Below are 19,458 nucleotides of genomic sequence, written 5' to 3'. Positions count from 1 at the left end.
AAATTAAGATATTTTGAAGCTAATAACTCAGCCCCACATGTCTGTCTGCTCTGACACAGCAGCGTTTTTGTCATGCCAGAAGTTGCCAGGCCGTTCATGAGGCTCCCGTCACCCTGTGCCCTGCTGTGGGGGTCTGGTGGCTTTTCCCACAGATTACAGTCCAGTTAGTTGTCCTGTTGTGTTTCAACTTGCACTTTACAAGAAAGAAAGAGACATTTGAAAGGAAAAGGTACCAGATGAGAAACAACATGGGCTACCGTGTTGCTGTGGTTCACTCCTGTGATGTTTAAGAGCTGAGCTCCCATGAAATGAGGTGGGATTTCTGCAGTTCCAGACAGTTGTTTTGAATGTGTGTAGCAAAATCCCTTGTATAAGTAAAGGGTCTTTTGTAGAAATTTCAGCTCCTGAGGAGTCTGGAACATTTAATGAGATATGTCTTTTATATCTTTCCTAGAAGCCCTTGCTATAAAGAATCTGAGAGTCTTTGTTGCACACAGAAATGATTCACAGGAAGAGAAGCATGTCTACTGTGGTAAATTACAGGAATCATACACTACGTCTTTATCAATTAAACCTAAGTAAAATGGGAGGTAAAAAAAAAAAGGAAAATAAGTATTTCATAATAGAGTTTATATTGAAGTATTAGTATTATTAATCTGGGACATGTGCCAAAATCTGAATAAAGACATTGGTGCCAGGCACTGTATAGACACTTGAATGTTTGAATGTACAGCGAACATCTGGCAATACCCAGGTGATGTACAGTGCTTCTGGGAATTGCCTGGACTGCTGTTTGTTGCAATTTTCTTTATTCTTTCTAAAATAAGGTAGTAATCTCTCTGTGGTGTCTTCCTTTTTACTATGGAAGTCAGGGACTGAAAGGGCACTGTGTCAGCTCTGCAAATTCTCGTCTAATGCAGGTATATTCATTTTCTTAATACAGACTCATTGACTATATTGATCCCATTTATAATAGTGTACTTTCATGTTGGGTAACTTATTGATTTATTCAGGCATGGCAGTCTTTTGCAAATAACCCCTGATCGAGGCTACGGCAGTTGTCTGATGTAAACGTAGTAGTTGGGTCTAAAATGCTATGATGCTTTTCCATCTCTAGTACCATTATTTTAGTTTCAGGCTCTGATCTAATAAATAGCTCTAAGGGGAAATACAGCTGTTCTTGCTTTCTCATTTTAAAACATGGGTCTGCTGTTTTAAAAGCCTGCCTCTCTGTTATGGTTACTCACAAGTACACTGCATATTCTTTTCATTTGGATTTTTTTTTAATGTATAACTGCTCCTTTGGCTTGTGTTTGCCTTTTGGAGATTCATCATTATTGGTTTGCACAGTCTGTAGAATCAATATTGTCATAGAAGCTGAAAGGGGTTGCGGTGTTAGGTGAGTGAAAAAGGATTTTTTTTCAAGTGTTCTATGTTAAATGTATAATTTCTACTCTTTTTCAATCTTAAGAAATACCTTCAAATTGGGGGTGAGAGTCTATGATCCTGCCTTTCATCCACTATTGAAAGAACGGTGACTTTCAGAAATAGTAAATCTTGGGGTGCATTGATGTCTTTTAGAAAGCGTAACTATCCTTGGTAATATTTAGAAATTTTAAACATTAATGTAAAATGCAATAGTACTGTATTTTAAACATTTAAAGTATAAAGCTTTGCATTGACCTTTAAAACTGAATTCCTTTGTTTTCTCTAGATGTTCAAATTCATAATATGCTTTTTGTTTTTAGACAGTAGTATCTATTTTTTCAATTAGGGGTATTTTACCTGTTACCTATGCTTACTTTGATGCAATTTACTATACATAACACTGTTGTGTATTTCAAATTAAGTAAATTTTTGTAGCATAAAAATTACCATGGGTCTGCAGGAATTATCACATAAAATTCAAATGAATGGAAAATAGAAATTAAGCTTGATTTCGAATAATAACATATTTAGAAATTGTCTTTATACAGGTAAATGGTTGCAGTTTTGTGACAAGAACAGCAACACCTGCAGACTTAATCAGGGTACAGTATTGCAAATTGAATTGTAATACTAATAGTGAATACTAAAAACCTCAAACAATTTGCTGTGAACAAAAACTATGTTGCTGACTAATACTCTTATTTTGCATGCTGTGCTCTGCATCTGCATTGTTTGTGATATATTAATATAGTTTATCAGTAAAAATTGAAATACAAAACAATTTACTATTTCTGTTAAGGCTAAGATTATAAAGCAGAACTTGCAGAAACGTATTGTGTCAGTGCTTCTGAGGTGTGAATTATACTAACAAAGGAGCTTACCATGGCAATAAGATCTTTGATGCTGTATTGTATGTTAATGTACTAAGATGGCATTTGATACAGAATTTTTTATTTGAGTATACTTACTGTGATAAAGCATAAAAACTGGCATGTTAAGGAACTTGGATTGATTTAGGAAGAAGAATTTGGAGTTGGAGAGATTTGTTCTGAGCATGGAATTCAGCACTCTCCCAAGCAGCTAGAGGTGATGGAGAATGAATTGGCTGGGAAACAACAAGAGATCGAAGAGCTAAACAGAGAGCTAGAAGAAATGAGGGCAGCATATGGTACAGAAGGATTGCAACAGGTATAATTACCTTATGTTGCTTTCTACTTGCTCCTCGGGTACATGCAAAATGCAAGAGCATCACCTGAAAGAGCTCGCACTTCTGGCAGCTCTTCAGAATGCAGTCAAGTGTGTGCTATAGAATTACACATAATTTCTTCCAATCACATACCATGTGTTCTGTTTCTTTGAAGGGCATTTGCATTGTCTGTCTTTTTTCTCTATATTTTGTGTCTAAAATTGAGTCTTCTTCACAGTGACTTTCTCCAAATTGGGAACGAAAAGACAATTTACTTCAAGGAAAGTCCTAATTCTTCTGTAGTTGTGCAAACTGCATTTTTTAGTACCTTCCTCTTCCTCCAAGACCAAAAAACCACAGGTTGAACTTCCTAAGGAATAACTGAGTTGATCCTTGACTTCACAGTCTGAAGTACAAAGAACTGTGGGAGAATGTTTTAATAGACATCTAATAACTTGGGATTACAGGGAAGTATTGCTTACTTCAGAAATACCACTGGAATTGAAAGTTAGATTTTGAAGTAGATAATATTAAATACTTATTTTTCCAGTTAAAGCAAGTGTTACCATGCACTCAAGTCAGTGCTTTGTCATGCTTTGTCTTACTTATCTCTCTTAATTTGGATTCAGGTCACATCATTGTGTTTTTCTAGTTTTTGCTAAGTACTGTAGAATACCAAGATGGTTCTAATGTTCAGTCATTTTCACTCTCATTATTGCACTATTATATTTTTTTCTGCTTTCATTTGTATTTTACCCATGAAAATGGATGTCATGTTTTCCACCATACTAGAATAATCTTTAAGTGGTTGCCCTTGAGGGGGTGGTTTATCATTCCTTTGTCTGGTGGTGAATCTCTGGTGTTGCATTTTAAGTCAAACTTAGCTTCTGCTTACTGTGTCTTGTGTCTGTTGTGTTAAACATAATAGTCATAATTATAGCGTAATAAAGAACATAAGCACAATTTTAGATTCTCACAATTGTGACTACTGTTAGTTTTTTTCAGAGAAAGGTGAAAGTGAAAATGTTTCTATTTTTTAAATGGCTATGATTGCTATTTTAAAAATAAATTAAAAATATATTAGAACAAAATGGGCTGTGGTACAATAGTATTTTCATAGTTGCATGCAGCAATGTTTGATAGTGGTGATAGTGGTACAGCACATAATGTCTCAATTGAGAAATACATATGGTTTGTTTTTCAGAAGAAACAGAAGGATTGTAAAAGGAGAATGTGAAAGATGTGTTCTGTGCTTTTGTTCTGCCTGTTTATTAAAGAGAAAGATTGCATTAAAAAGTTGAAAATTATCATATAACAAACAGATAAATTTAGTTATTCAATTTCATTGAGCAGGTGCAAAAGGAAAGATATGACACACTTAATTGTCTGATCTGTTCGTAATATTATCTGTTACAACAAATACCTAATATTTCTATTAGATCCATGCTTTTAAAGTAGGAGTTCACTGCAGTGCTCTGAAAAGAACTTTTAAAGAATTTCCTCAAATTCTTCACATAGTTTGACTTGTGTAAGGGACTTCTGGTTTTTATGTCCTACTGAATAATGTCCCTGTCCTCTAAATTACTGCACTTTATTGGGAAGCAATATAGTTTTACTTCAAGGCTTAGCATGTAACCTGGAGAAGCTTATTTTTGGAAGCATCGTAAACAAAACAGTCACAGGAGGTAACTGATGGTTGAAGAAATTTGCAATACATAGAGATGAAGCTTCCATGAGTCTTGAATGAGTTCAATTTGATAAAGTGACTTTAAAGTGAGTAATATATCTATTTAGATAATTGCACATGAAAATAGTCCTAATGAATATTGTAGAATTTCTGGCTGCCTGAGTGTAATCCTACAATAAAAAAAAAGTTTGCAGATTTTTTTTTTCTGTACCTTTATCATTTCTTCATCATTACAAATTACAAAAAATCATCTATCAAATACACTATATCAGTTTTGCACCTTGACCTGATTTTTTTACATAGTTATGAATAATTTCTCTGGGTTCACAATGTAGAATACTGCGTGGTATCTATTATACACTTTTAGTATGAATAATGCATTTATTGCACTGTCAGTGAGAGAGGTGAAATAACTTGCATTTATTGTGGGTGAAGCATATGGTACAAAATTGCTGAAACAATATAAGTAGATACTCTGGCTTTCTTTATGATGGTTTCTTTATGTGGCCACACTTTTTGGTTTGAAAGCAGTTTATATATTTCATTAACTTTCTTTAAGGTTCGGGTTTTGTTCTTTGATAAATGTATTTTATGGAGAGATCACGTGTTGTTAAATGAGGGGAAGAAATCTGTAGGTCTGTGTGACATCTTTTAGATGGAGATGTTAGTGATGACGTGTTCCTACTTAACTAGAATAAGCTAGTATTTTTTTTTCTGGCGTTGATGTGTGCTAATAGTTTAAATTTGATCCTTCATAGCTGCAAGAATTTGAAGCTGCTATCAAAAAAAGAGACGACATTATCACTCAGCTCACTGCTAACCTGCAGCAGGCACGGAAAGAGAAGGATGAAACTATGAGGGAGTTCTTAGAGCTTACTGAACAAAGCCAAAAACTGCAAATTCAGTTTCAGCATGTAAGTTACAGTGCTACCAATATTTATTTGAGTTTGAAAATTGGTGTCACTTCTGAGGATCCATTCTGAGGACCCGTAAATGACTCCTTCCTGCAGAAACACAGACATTTTTGTGCATTTCTGAAGAACTGATCAGCAGTCACTTTGCTGGTCCTGCAGTTATCATTACAGTACCTGGTTTATTGTACTGACTCACTATAAAATAGTAAAAGATTAGTCTATTTTCTTCCTAGTACGTGGTGATAGCTTCCAGTAAGTACTGGGTGATGACAGTTGGCTTAGCAAAAAGCACTTGTGTATTTAGTTCTCAGAGCTTCAGGCTGAAATCCAGCCTGTTCAGAACAACCAGTCCTCAGCTTTCGTGGGGCACCATTTCATGCTCCAGTCCTTCCTGTTTTTTTGGGTAAAACTTGCCTCTTGTAATGTTATTAGAAGGTAATTAAAATCACAAAGTTTCAAAGGAGCATTTGTTTTAAAAAGCACTGGTGGTTGAGGTGCCATGAACACTGTTAATCTGCATCTGTGTGACTACAGCTGGCAGTGCTGTAGTTGAGTATCGTAGCATTTTGTGCTGTTTAAGTACTTCATGTAGCTTTTTTGAGCTTCAGGTGCATTATATTCTGAGGCCTGAGTTTTTATTATTAAAAATCTGATTTTGGGGACAGTAATTACAACTGATTCATCTTGCTTCTTATAAATGTTTCTGAGATACTGCTGTCCTGTGCAAGCATCATCATAAAACAAATTAATATCAAATACTTTTAATTGGTTGGCCATCCCAAAAGAATAAAGATATTTTGGTTCTTCCTGCAAAAACTTGTAAAATTTTGCTATAGTCTTTGAGTTCGTAATGTGGATAAAGAAACTAAAGATCCCTCTTTCTGTAGTGCAAGCTGTTTCTGGAAAAGGTTTTATTTTTTTTAACATTCAAGTTGCAGGCAAGTGAAGCGCTAAGAAACACCAGCCATAGTTGCACAGCTGCTGATTTATTGCAAGCCAAGCAACAGATACTTTCACATCAGCAACAGCTAGAAGAACAAGAATGTCTGCTGAAGAATTATCAAAAAAAGAATGAAGAATTTGAAGTGCAAATTACACATCTTCAAGACAAAATCACAACATATGAAATGGTATGTTCCTTACTAGAAAGATCTGTTTTCCTGATATCTTCCTTCTTTTCAGGATTTTGTAGTTCCTTTGAAATATAAGAGTCAAAGCACACATAAGTGTGCTGTATATAATACATACAAAGATTTTAGATTTTTAAGACTGCTTCTGTTAACTAATGCATAATATTTGTATAACTTAAAACTGAATTTTTTGTGCCAGTATTATGTATCGTGTTTTAAAAAATTGCACAAATATTTACAACAAATGATGAAGCTATACTGTGTATTATAATGCCTTCATTAAATGACATTACTTTGTTAGGGAAAAAAATACATCCTGCTTGAACAATCTTTTCTGTCTAAAGGAAAGAATGAATTCTTTTCTTCATGTACATTTTAAAAATGATCCCTAATGGAAGACATCTCAGAAGTACCTAAAAAAATTAAATGTCATTAAAAGTGACAAGAGACGAAGTTTTCAGTAGATTGTACTAAATATGTTTTTGAAGTATCAGAACACAATTGGAAAAAATTGAATCGATTTTTGGGACATTAGTGGAGGGAGGGGAAATGCAATTGGAACAGGGTTTGTCACTTATTCCAGAAGTACAGAAAATCTCCAAATGAGGTAAACAAATAATTTATATTTAATTTTTAAATGATAACAAGCCTTCTAAAGAAAGGCATTGTGTTTAACTATCTAAGTCTTTATAATTCTTTTATGCTCAGATAAACTAAAAATAAGAACACAGTTTTGCTCATTTTTTAAAGGAAAAACACAAAAATGAGGAAGAAGATTTGAGTAAACTACAAGAAAAAGAAGCGTTAGTTGAAGAACTGAAAGCAAAACTTGGCGAAGAAGAAAAAAATTCAGTTCAGCTTAAGGAAGAATTATCAGATGTTAGTAAATTACTAGAAGAATTGAAAGAACAGATTTCACTAAAGAACCAGGAGATAAGTAATATGAGGATTGAACTTACCACCTACAAACAGAAAGACAGACAATGTTCTGATGAAATAAAACAATTAATGGGAACTGTGGAAGAACTGCAGAAACGGTGTCATAAAGACAGCCAGTCTGAAGCTGACATTGTGCAAAGAATGGAATTAGAAACACAAAGGAGACTGGCACAACTTCAGGCTGAATTAGATGAAATGCACGGCCAGCAGATTGTACAAATGAAGCAAGAATTAATTAAGCAACATGCAATAGAAATAGAACAACGTCTTTTACAACAAAAAGTAGAATTGGAGAAAACTTCAAGTCTGTGTTTGAATGAGAATGTTAATAAAGATCAAATGCAGTTAATGAATATTAAAATTAATGAATTGAATGTGAAATTGCAAGATGCTAATAATGAAAGGGAAAAAATAAAGCAAGAATTGTCGCAACAGGTGGAAGTCATTTCAGCAGAGAAGTGTCTTCAACAAACTAAAATTGAAGATCTTTACCAAGAACTGAATTTTTCAAGAGAGCAGGTTCAGAGAGCCAAACAAACTATAGCAGATATGGAATGTAGATTAAATGAAGCTGAAAAATACCATTTTGTGATTGAAGATTTAAAAACTCAGCTGGCTTCTGCCTCTGAATTTAGGAAGGAATTAGAATTAAAACATGAGGCAGAAGTCACTAATTACAAAATAAAACTTGAAATGCTAGAAAGGGAGAAGGATGCAGTTTTGGACAGGATGGCAGAATCTCAAGAAGCAGAATTAGAGAGACTGAGAACAAAACTGCTGTTTAGTCATGAAGAGGAACTTTCCAGGCTTAAAGAAGACTTAGAGAAAGAGCACATGGTGAACATGGAAAGCCTTAAAGAGAACTTGACTATGCACCATAAACAGCAGTTAGATAAGGTACAAAATGAAATGAGTCGAAAGATAGAAGCCATGCAAAGTGAAAAAGACAATTTAATCACAAAGCAAAATCAGTTGATATTAGAGATTTCAAACCTAAAAGATTTACAGCAGTCTATTGTAAATTCTAAATCTGAAGAAATGACCCTTCAAATCCATGCACTGCAGAAGGAGATTGAAATGCTTAGGCAAGAGGAAAAAGAAAAAGGTACCCTGGAACAAGAAATTCAAGAGCTGCAGCTTAAAACTGAGTTGATGCAGGAGCAAATGAGGGAGAGAGAAGATAACCTTCAAAAAAAATGTTCAGAACTGGAAACACATAATAACCTTCTTAAGGGGGAAAACAAAACTCTGGAAGAGAAATTAAAAAGTATGGCAGTAAGCTCTGAAGAAAATGTAATTTTTAACACGAGTTTTAGCTCTAACTTAGAAATTTTGGACTTGCAAAATAGGATAGAAAAGCTGATTACCGAAAATGAGCAACTTAAAAACCAAAATGGTCTACTCCAAGAGGATACTGAAAGGCAGAAGAGTGCCTTTTCATCTACTGAGAAAAAACTTGAAGCTAATTATAAAGAGCTGCAGAAAGAATGTGCGAGTCTTCTGAAGGCAAAAACTGAGTTAGAAGAGAACAAGAATAAGCAGGAGGCTGAATATAAAAGCAAACTCAAAGCTTTGAATGAAAAACTTCACCACTTACAAAGCAATAGATCAGTTTTATTTAAAACTTCTGGTTTTGAAGGGAGTAAAGAAATTGAGGTGTCCAGGGCAGACACGCTTGAAGCTGGAGAAGTTGTCGAGAAAGATGTGACAGAACTTATGGAAAAGCTTGAGGTTATCCAGCATGAGAAACTGGAATTATCCCTGAGACTTTCCGATCTCTCTGAACAGTTGAAGTCAAAGCACAGTGAAATTTGTCATTTAAATGAAAAAGTTAAATCCTTAAAAGATGAGAAAGAACAAGTTCTAGCAAAATGTAAAGAACTAGAAGTCATAATTAGCCATGCTCAGAGAGGAAATAGTAGTAGTACTGGCCCTAAGACAAAATGCTCTAAAGGAAAGGCATCAAAGACTGCTGCTCCAGCATCTGAAAGTAGGAATAAAACCCCCAGTCCAAGGAGTAAAGTTGATGAAGAAATAAATGTAAAAGGAAATCCAGGTTTGAGTAGAGGTATGAGTCATGAGGTAACAAAAAGAAAGGAAGTTCAGCAGATATTGAAACCAGAACAGCAGTGTCTTGGAGAACATTTGCATGGGATGACAGACAGCCTGACAGATGAAACATCGTTAATCGCTGTGACACAGAGTGAAAATAATAATCTTCAGCAGCAAGTGGATGTCTTAAAATTAGAACAGGTACGTTACCTAAAGTGGTATAGAAAATAATTTACCTATGAAAATTTGTAGGAGCTTGCACTTGGAAATTTGCGTCATATTTTTTGTATGAGCCACTGTGAAGTACAGGTCCATAGTCATGTGTGTGACCGGTGGTTCAAAGTGGTTACATGAATGGCCAGAGTGAAAACCGTATTCAATGTGTATGACAGTGCTATTTTCCAGTGAAAGAAGTATCCTTCCATTACATGCAATTAAGTCAACAACAAAAAAAGCTACAGAGATGTCTAGAGCGCTTTACATTTTGATATAGCATATGACTGGAGGTGAAAAATTACTCAGGACATAATTTTTTATTCTGTGATTAACTTTGTAGTTCTCTAAGTGCTCATTCAAGCAATACAAAAAGATAATGAAACTCTTGACTTCTTCAGTCATCTTTTATAAAATCTGTGAAATACTTATCTTCCTTTATAAAAATTTTTGTGAATATGCAGTTGTGACTTAAGAAATGTATCAGCGTGAGTGTGAGGAATGTGTGAATACATTGTGTGGCTAATAAGTGTTGATGTTTTGTTGGAGAGATTTTGCTTGTATTTTTTGTTATTATAAATGAATTGCAGGTAGTATAGAAAATATTTTTATTTGCCAATAAAAATAGCTAAGCATTGAATTACCATTATTTAATTAGGTGCTAGAATCGTAAATCTGGCTTTAAATGTATATACAGTGAGGCAGTGGAATAACATGCTACAAGAAGTATGCAACTAAGTTTTCTGTAGAAATAGATGTTAAACATTCTTCTACTATTTTTGTTGGTTGGTTGGTTGATTGGTTTGTTTGTTTGTTTTCATGTTCTAAAAATCCATCTAACAGTGAACTAATACCACCACTGCCTAATTTTATTTTGTGTTGCAGTTCATTCATTTCCTAAGAAGTAAAATAATAAGCAAAACGACACTGCAAACAGTTGTGAGATTATAGAAAAGAGCTACAGGTGTATAATGTATTTGATTTTTTTTTTAATGAGGATGTGGTAAGGGTCTTGCAATTTCCTGGCATAGAACTAAAAAGTCATTATGGTCCAGAGGTGTCTAAAAACCTTTTCAAACTTGAACTCTAAATAACTCACTATTGGCATATCTTAAACATGTTTTTACTGTAGCAGTGACATCCCCAAAAGGGCAGACTAGAACTATAAGCCTTGGAAATGAACGTTTTTGAGGTCTGCTAGTCTGCTATTACAGTCTTTTTTTCTGTATTTACAGTGAACTTTCTTAAATTACTCTGTAGTGATATTGCTCTCATTTGTTTGGAGTAAAATTCACTGTGTTTTTATTACTGCGAAATAGGAGTTGAAGCATATGGTTTTGTTGATTTAGTTTGATTTTTATTTTAAGTTGAAGAAGTGTCATACTGTTTTGTTGCAGTTCAGTTTTTCGAACTGTGTATATTTGCATTTACTTCATGCGTACCACATACGCAGCATTCCATTCAACACATTATTAATTTCAGAAATTCATAAAGACTGTATTTTTTTGTTTTCTTGTTTCTCACTCTCTCTAAAATGTATCTTTTTATTCAAAGACTGATTTACAGCTACAGATGGAAGCACAGCGCATTTGCCTGTCCCTGGTTTATTCAGCTCATGTAGACCAGGTTCGTGAGTACCTGAAAGCAGAAAAAGAGAGTGCACTTTGCAGTCTTAAAGAGGAGCTTGTACGTAGTCATCTGCAAGAGATGAATGATCTTAAAAAAATGCATCAGCTGGAGCTCCAGACCTTGAAAATTCAACAAGCAGGTAACGTGACCAGAATTATGGGAGTGAAGCTCTTGGTATGAAAAACAGTGTCTTTAAAAGAAAACAAGCACAAGAATTTGTGCATGCAGCTGTCCAATAAATTGTTTTTGTAGAACATTTTGAAGTGGTTTTGTACCAAATTATTTACTCGTTAGAAGTAATCTGTTAAAAAAAAAGTACCAATGATATAAAAAAAGAAGGCTAGGCAGTATTACAACTCATGTTAAGCTATTTGGCTTAGGTCAATTAATTGTAAGGAACTGTATAATGGATTCACCTATAAGCTTGTATTCCTCACTGAAATATTAAGCAAATGCATCAGCAAAGTATTTTTGGGCTTGTTTCATTCTCTGTTCTTTGAATTGGTTCCCTGCCCATGTTAAGTAAGTTTCTTTTCCTACTTCTTTTTGCCTCAGTGAGATCTTATGTTATCATGCTGGTTTTCTATCCCTACTTTATGTGTCATGCCATGATTTACCGTTGTGTAAATTTTTGGCATGATTTCTTTGCCCTCCGATATGTTTCTGTGAATTTTGATCTTTATAGAGCTCACTAACACACAAGGCCATTTCTTATCACTTATCCCTCTTGAACATACCATAATAATTGAATCTGTCTGAGTGATGGAACAAGAAATAGAGGAACAAAAAATGATGCCTTTCTAAGATCTGAAGACCTCATTGAGGCAGGAAATTAGGCCTTTGAAAAGTTGTTGTGCACGTAGTGTTTAAAAATAATATGAATATTTTGTATTTGTAGATGATGACGTCAAATCTACACAAAGACTTTTAGAAAAGTTGAATGAAGCTGTAACTGAAGAATGTTCTAGGTTTGCGCAGGTAAGATTTAACAGAGAGTCATTTTTAAAATGAATAATTATGTGTACGGTGAGTCATCATATTTTTCTACATATTTTTGACAAGTTTTCTTTGCAGCTTTCCTCTTTGCATTGATCTCAAAATACAGACTGCTAAACCTGTTCTTCCAAAATAGTGTTGCAAGGAGTTCTGTAATTTTTTTTTCCTAAACTCTTGTATGTCCTTCTCCAGACAATTTTTCTGGCTTATTTGTAGTCTTGATCTTCTATGTAATGTTTGTCTTATATCTACCAGTTTGGAAGTATTTTCTTCCTTTCTGTATGTCTGTGGCTGTAAGTTGTTAATTTAACAGCAGTCTGGTATCATGCGTGTATTGAAACACAGGGCATCATTCTCTTGTGTCTGCAATAAGATAGTAATTTCCATCTTGGCTGCACCATATCTTTCAAACACTTGAAAGTGTCTAAGAATCTACCAAAACTGCTGTCTGTGATGTTTTCAGTAACTACATATTGTAGTCAGAAATTGAAGCTTATTTTTAGTCTGTAGTTTTAATATTATTTTGCTATATCTTTGTACAGTACTAGTAATCAATGGCCCTTACAGGTGCTTTTTGTCGAGCAGTCAAGTTACTTATTGAACTTCTTTTTGGATAAACTAAACTACTTTTATCATTCATTATAAGCCGTGGTTTTCCAGTCTTAAATACCTTCAAATGGTTGGTTTTGGTGCGGTGGGTTTGTGGTGGTGGTGGGTTTTTTTCCTTTTTTGCTGGACTTTTCTCAACACCTTTTTGGAAAAGCGGGTAGCAGAACTTTAGTCCTGGAGAGCCAGTGTAGGAGAGATGAAACAAGACTCCCTGATGGCTCATAGAAAGCAGCAGCTGAATGAAAGTCTTTGGCTTTCATTGTTTCAGAGCTGGGAAGAACTCTGCTGATCTGTGTGATTCCATGTTGAGCTTTTGGAGAAATTATTGTTTTACTTTTGTAAGTTGAATGTGGTGTCTGTTGAGTCCAAAATCTTTAAGTAAATAATCCCACTGTGTGCTCTGGGCAGACCAAGTTTCTTTTCAAATATCATTTATCTTCAGAAATCATATGGATAAATCTTCTGTTTGCCTGCTCATTGTAAGTTTGGCAGCTATTTTGCTGGCCACACAGCACTAACAAGCATGAGGTATTCTGTTTATGATTTGCTGGAGTTTTCTTCTGCCATCCCCTTTTATCCTGTTTGTTCAGTACTTAAGAACACAATGAATTGTAATCTCTAAAAGGATACAAAATTCTGCCTTAGGGAATCCTTCCAAGTAAAATTGCAGTTTAGGAGAATGAGACATTTACAATGTAAATTTGCTTTTGGCATTAATAAAGAAGGCCTTTAAGTGAAAGACTTTGATACCGGGCAGTTCCAAATTAAATAGCCATCCCAAAATATATGTATTTATGTTTAAGCTGAAAAGTCTTTCAATACCTGTTTCTTTGTTAGGAATTTTAAAGATTGTCTAGGCTCTTATGACTCAACAAAACATCTATGCTGTCATTTCTGCAAAAGATAATACTCAGAAAACAGTACTTTACCTGACACCATTTTTCTTGTTTTCTTTGTGAACTGTGGTTGATAAATTAATACACAATTCTTCACTGTTTTTTTCTTTGTTTTATTTCTCGTGCAGGTTTTGTGTGACAATCAGAATGAACGTTCTTCAGCTGCTATAGAAGTTGGTCATACGGAGCAGGATATTTTCCACAGACCTGCTGCTGTGAGAGAAAAACTGAGTGTAGAATTACCAATACAAAGAGGTCACGCTCAAGGTAATGGCATTGTACTATTACACTGGTTAAAAAAAAATACTGATTTCAAGTATTTCAGACTGACAATTATGCCATTAGTCGTTCAGGTGCTAATTAATGTGCCTAAACAGCCGCTTTAGAGATTTCCTAACTATTCTGAAGCACTTTAGTTTTTTATTATGAGTATTTTGTTGTGCTGTTTTCATTATAGTGAGAAAAGTGTGGGTTTTTTTCCTCCTGCTTTTGTAGAAGAAGCTAACGGCTCTACCAAAAAATTAATATATATCAATAATATATACCATGCATCCAAAATTTGGAAGGATCCTCATTTGTTTTAATAATATGTAATGTTTATCAGATAATTCTTTAGTGGAGAACTCGTGCACAATTCACTGTATTAAAATTTATGGTAAGAAGTTTGATTTCATTTTTTCTTAAAGTCTCTGGTTATCTATCTAATTTAGCTGTGCAAGAACGTATGGATGCACTTCTACACAAGATAATGGAAGAATACAGTAGGCTGAAAGCACTTCAGACACAGCTGATGAAGGACTGTAAACAGGTAAACTTGTTATAGCATATGACTATATGAGCATTTGAATTTTCTCTGTTGCATGAATTCTCTCTAAATGAGCAAAGAATGAGTTTGAAATTGTGTTTATGTATCCTGGTTGAGTGGCAGAACAAGGCAATGATTTGATAAAATGAAGAAAGCTGCTACCCATGTCACAGAATCATGGAATATTTGAGGTTGAAAGACACAAAGGCACATTTAGATTTTGTGTAATCTGACCCTTGCACAAAGCAGGGTCAGCTAGAAATTTCCAGGACTATGTCCAGCCAAATTTTGAATATCTCCAAGGATGGAGACTCCACAAGCCTGGTGGGAAACCTTATCTTCTTCAGGGTACATGGTCCCAGCCTTTTCACCTTCTCCTTGTAAGACAAATGCTCCAAGCTCCTCATCTCCTTTGTTACCCTCTGCTAGACTCATGACTGTGTATCCATTTCTCTCTTGCACTGGGAGCCCAGCACTGGACCCAGCACTCCAGATGTGTCTCACCAGTGCTTAGTAGAGAGGAAGGATCACCTCCCTTGGCCTGAGTGCAAACATTCTTCCTAATGCAGACCATGAGGCTGTTGGACTTCCTTTGGTGGTGGTACATTACTGGTTCCTGTTCAACATGGTGCCCACCAAGGTCTGTTTCTGCAAAGCTGCTTTCCAGATGGTCAGTCCCTGCATGTACTACTGCACAGGGCTATTCCTCTCTAGGTTGCAGGACTTGGCATTTGCCTTTGTTGAACTACATGAGGCTCCACTTAGCCCCTTTCTCTGACCTAACGAGGTCTCTTGAAACAGCAGCACAGCCATCTGGTGTATCAACCATTTCTCTCAGTTTTGTATAGTCTACAAACCTGCTGAGGGTGCACTCTTGTCTCATCATCCAGGACATTACTGAAAAGGTTAAACAGTATTGGCTCCAGTATTGACCCATTAGGTACACCACTAGTTGTTGGCTTCCAATTGGACTGTGTGTCACACATCAGAACCTTTTGAGCCCAGCAGTTCAGCCAGTTTTCAGTTGGCCTCACCGTCCCCATTCTTCATCAGTTTGTCTGTGGGCATGTAATGGGAGGTGGTGTTGAAAGGTTGATCAGATCAGTTATGATTTCCCCTTCATAAAACCATACTGACTACTCCCAAATGGAGCATCTTCTCAGCTTTATCTGTTTGGAAATAGTCTGCAGGATTACTTGCTCTGTCACCTTCCCAGAGATCCAAGTGATGTTGACTTGCCTGTAGTTCCTCAAATCTTCCTCCTTTCTCTTATTGAAGGTAGGAGTGCTTTTATCTAGTCTTCACCATGACCTTTGAAAGATAATTGAGAATGGCCTCTCAATAACAGAGACAAGCTCCCTTAGCACATGTTGGTGTATCCCATCAGGCAGCACCAAATTGTTCATGTCCAGTTGGTTATGTAACCTGATCTTCCTCCACCAGGGTTGTCTTCCTTACTCTAAACTTTTATGCTTGTCTTAAGAACCTTGGATTCCTAAAGACAAATTTTGTCTGTAAATTTGGAGTTAGGTACTTCCATGTATTAAACAGAGTACTCTTAACCAGTTGGATCTAGACATGATTGCAGTTCGTGTGTACTGATAGATATAGATATACAAAAAATATTTGTATGTAAAAACTGCATCTTGGGCCTGAGGGTGTTAGTGTCTTCCTCTCCTTCTTGGAGTCAGAGGAATTATAACTTAACAGTTTACATCCATACAGGAGTTTGAGTTTTGCAGTGGATATTCTGCACAGGATGATTAACTCGCTATAAATGTAGGCTGTAAAACAAAAGAATTGTTACACTGGTTACGCTCTCTTATGTATTGGCCACCAACCTCTCTTATATGTTTCTATTGATAATTACAGTTAATATTTTTGCATTGTTGCTAAACAAATTTACTTGGTTGTTTTTTAGGTCAAAGAACCATGGCTATCTTCTTCAGAAAGGAGGAAAGAAGAGGAACCTGGACATCTGGAAACAAACATGGAATGTCTGCAGACCCCTACACAGGGTCTTATGGGTAAAAAGATGCATATGCTATTTTTAATATGTGTATATTCAGAGAGGGAGAAAAGACAATTACTTCAAATTTTAACTGATTCGTAGCTTACTACCAGTTCAAGCACATAAGAGATTTTTGCAGATTTTACAGTATGATAACTCTAGTTTTCTTAAATCTCTAAAATATTTTGGAATTATATTCTGTGAAACAGTTTCAATTTAGTATTTTTCAGTTTTCCACAGTTAAAGTTCTGTTACCTGTAATAAATACAGCTTTTGCAAAATGGAATATTAAGTTATAATTATTTGTTAGGGAAAAGTAATTGATATGATATCAGAAGAAATTTTAACTACAGTAGTTATTCAGTTCATCACTGCTGATAACTTGGTAGAGAGTTAATTTATACTAATGCAATTTATTCCCACCCCCCCTTCAAATAACCTACATGTAGATCCTAAGATTCAAGAATACTGTTTGAAGGAGATAGGAAACCTTAAAACACAACTTGAAGAACAGCATGCTCAAGAACTGGAACACCTCCGGTCCTATTTCCAACAGCAGCTGAAAGAAAGCGAAGAGCGGTACACCACGGAGATTGTCCATCTGCAGGATAAGCTTCAGAGTTTTGGGCTGTCCTCCGACCACACAAGGTATTAATTTGTTGTTCAGAGCTTATAACTTTGCACTGTGTACAAAAAGAGGTGTTTCAAATAACAATTTGTGTAAAGCTACATGTTTTACTTACCCTCGTATTCCTTTGTTTCGTTTACTATACTACAAATCCACTGAGTTCCTCTGCATTTTTCTTCTGTCTGAATTTCAGTTCTGAGAGAGGGAACTATGAGAGCTTGTTAGGCCAGTGACCAACTGCAAAAGAGAAATGGTGAAACACAGTAGCAATAGGAGGTGCTACTAAGAAGGGGAGAAAATTGTCTGTATGTTTCTAGAAATTGTTAAATATTTGATATACTTACCACAGGACTCTCTTAAAAAGCAAAAGGACTGTGATAGCATAAATCCTTAGAAGCTGAGAGAAATGGAGACAAAAGTAATTTCTTTCAACCGTGTTCCATCAGAACCCAAACAGCTGTTTTTCCCTTGCCTGATCACAGTCTTAGCCATCTTTGGGTTTTTTTAGCTTTTAAACAGTTTTCCGTTAATTCCTTAAAAAGTGTTCTAGTCTTGGAAGTGGCAAGTAAACTAACCAATTTTTTTCCTCATATGAATTAATACTTATATAATTGTTTTGCGGTGAATAAGGTTCTGCAAATGTATATACATCTGCTAGAGCAAGGCTGTAGTTTTATATAATTGTTTTCTACTATCTGTCTGGCAGATTCAGTACACATTTGTTAACCTGAACACAGTTTTAATAGACTGTATGAATTCTTGATCGATTACATTTTAATCATTAAAAAAAAAAAATACAAGCTATGAGCATTTCCAAAATGCATTTTGTGGAATCGTGTACTGTTTTTATGTGTGTTGGCCAGGACAAGATATAAATATTCATATGAGATTTCTAAATTATTTTTAGATGGGCAGTTAGTGTTCTGATATCATCCATGATACTAGTAATCTAAAATACTCAAAACTCATTTTACATATATTTAACAAGCATTTAGAGTGATTATCAGTATTTGTAAGTTAACACAGTAGAGAAAAAATTTCCCATGAAGAGTTGCATTTTCATAGCTTTCATACCTGAAGTTCAAATTTAAACACTAAAATGAAGCTGGAGTTTTACAAGAAAAGTTCCTAGATCAGTACATAAATCAGTTTCTAACGGTGTAGTATGTAAGTCTGTCTCATCACGTCTCAAGCCTGAAGAGAAGATGAGTGTATTTTAAAGATGTGTTCAGTAACCTGTGAAATGATCTGTTACCTACTCAGTCTCCATACCTCATTTGTTGCATCTTTTAAACTAAGATCTAAGTAGGAGTAAGGCTGTGGACAAACCTGGGAATTTTCTGGGGACATTTTTATCTGGTTATATACTCTATTGCAACATCAGAAAAGGGAAAAACAAAAAAAAGGGAAATTAATTGCTGCCGTTCATTCATCAAGTTAAACATGAATGCTAAAAATGATAGGTTACATTTAGTAGCTAAAAATGTCACAAGTTTTATAAAATTACTGTTCTGGATTCCACTTTAAGATTATCTGCACCAGCTCTCAGATTTGAGTGAAAGAAAAGCTTCATGGTCTCAGTAAATCCTAGTCCAGTTAAGATTGTAAGTCTCATGGGCAATAAACTTCTAAAGTATTTTGTACCCTGTCTTTTAGCAAGGTTTTCATGTCTTTGTGGTAGCAGATCACAAATCCTAGAGGAGGGGTTTTTTAGGTGTTTTGATACCGTATTTTATCCTTTCAGCAGTGTATTTCTGTTAAGTCTTTGTAAAAGTGTAGTAAAAGCAGAGCTAGAGTTTTGGTGATGTATGGTGTTATTTTGATTTTTACTGACTTATAGCACTCTGAATACATAGACCAGTTCTGTTGGAAAAATCTCTGAATATGTTTCAGCGTGTTGCTGTCTAAGTATAAAATGAACTATATTGGACTTCTTGCTATTTTCATGTGTGTGCCTCATCTATATAACACAAGAAAGAAAGTGGTGCATCTATTGATGAGCATTGATTTGAAAGAATTAAAAAAAAAAAATCCCAGGTGTTTTTATAGCTTCATACACATAGCCAATCTGCTTTCTTTCATATCCTTATGATTCAAACACGCACTTTTATTTTCATCTTATTGTCTGTAGTTATTGAGCACAAAATATTCTCAGCTATCTTTAAAAGTAAATTTTTTTGAGGTCCTTGGCAAAAGGTTGAGGTTTTAAGGTATGTTGTACTGAGAGGAAAGGCTAGTGTTTGGAAGGCAGGTGAATTATAAAGTCAAATTCGTTAAATTAATAGCATGGGAAAAGGTGTGTTCTGAAGAAAATATTTGTAGTTATTGGTCTTTG

At 35.1% G+C, this 19,458-nt stretch overlaps 1 protein-coding gene across 6 annotated transcripts in view; it reads left to right on the top strand.

Moving 5' to 3' along the window:
• The window catches only part of AKAP9 (A-kinase anchoring protein 9), a 112,913-nt gene that overhangs the window by 35,614 nt on the left and 57,841 nt on the right, over nucleotides 1-19,458 (top strand). For 4 of the 6 annotated variants that reach the window (XM_071805138.1, XM_071805141.1, XM_071805140.1 and 1 more), the window contains exons 4-14: nucleotides 1,977-2,030; nucleotides 2,446-2,616; nucleotides 5,060-5,215; nucleotides 6,148-6,345; nucleotides 7,096-9,537; nucleotides 11,104-11,317; nucleotides 12,077-12,156; nucleotides 13,808-13,946; nucleotides 14,390-14,487; nucleotides 16,406-16,511; nucleotides 16,945-17,143. In XM_071805138.1, the coding sequence (XP_071661239.1) occupies nucleotides 1,977-2,030; nucleotides 2,446-2,616; nucleotides 5,060-5,215; nucleotides 6,148-6,345; nucleotides 7,096-9,537; nucleotides 11,104-11,317; nucleotides 12,077-12,156; nucleotides 13,808-13,946; nucleotides 14,390-14,487; nucleotides 16,406-16,511; nucleotides 16,945-17,143 (3,857 nt within the window). The remainder of the gene's footprint in view (nucleotides 1-1,976; nucleotides 2,031-2,445; nucleotides 2,617-5,059; nucleotides 5,216-6,147; nucleotides 6,346-7,095; nucleotides 9,538-11,103; nucleotides 11,318-12,076; nucleotides 12,157-13,807; nucleotides 13,947-14,389; nucleotides 14,488-16,405; nucleotides 16,512-16,944; nucleotides 17,144-19,458) is intronic. The other 2 variants (XM_071805142.1, XM_071805143.1) reach the window with 2 other exon arrangements.

Source organism: Patagioenas fasciata, chromosome 2 (genome assembly GCF_037038585.1).
Source record: "Patagioenas fasciata isolate bPatFas1 chromosome 2, bPatFas1.hap1, whole genome shotgun sequence".
In the NCBI taxonomy this organism is placed as follows: domain Eukaryota; kingdom Metazoa; phylum Chordata; class Aves; order Columbiformes; family Columbidae; genus Patagioenas; species Patagioenas fasciata.
The sequence above is the reverse complement of the archived record's forward strand: the minus strand, read 5'-3'. Positions and strand labels throughout refer to the sequence as shown.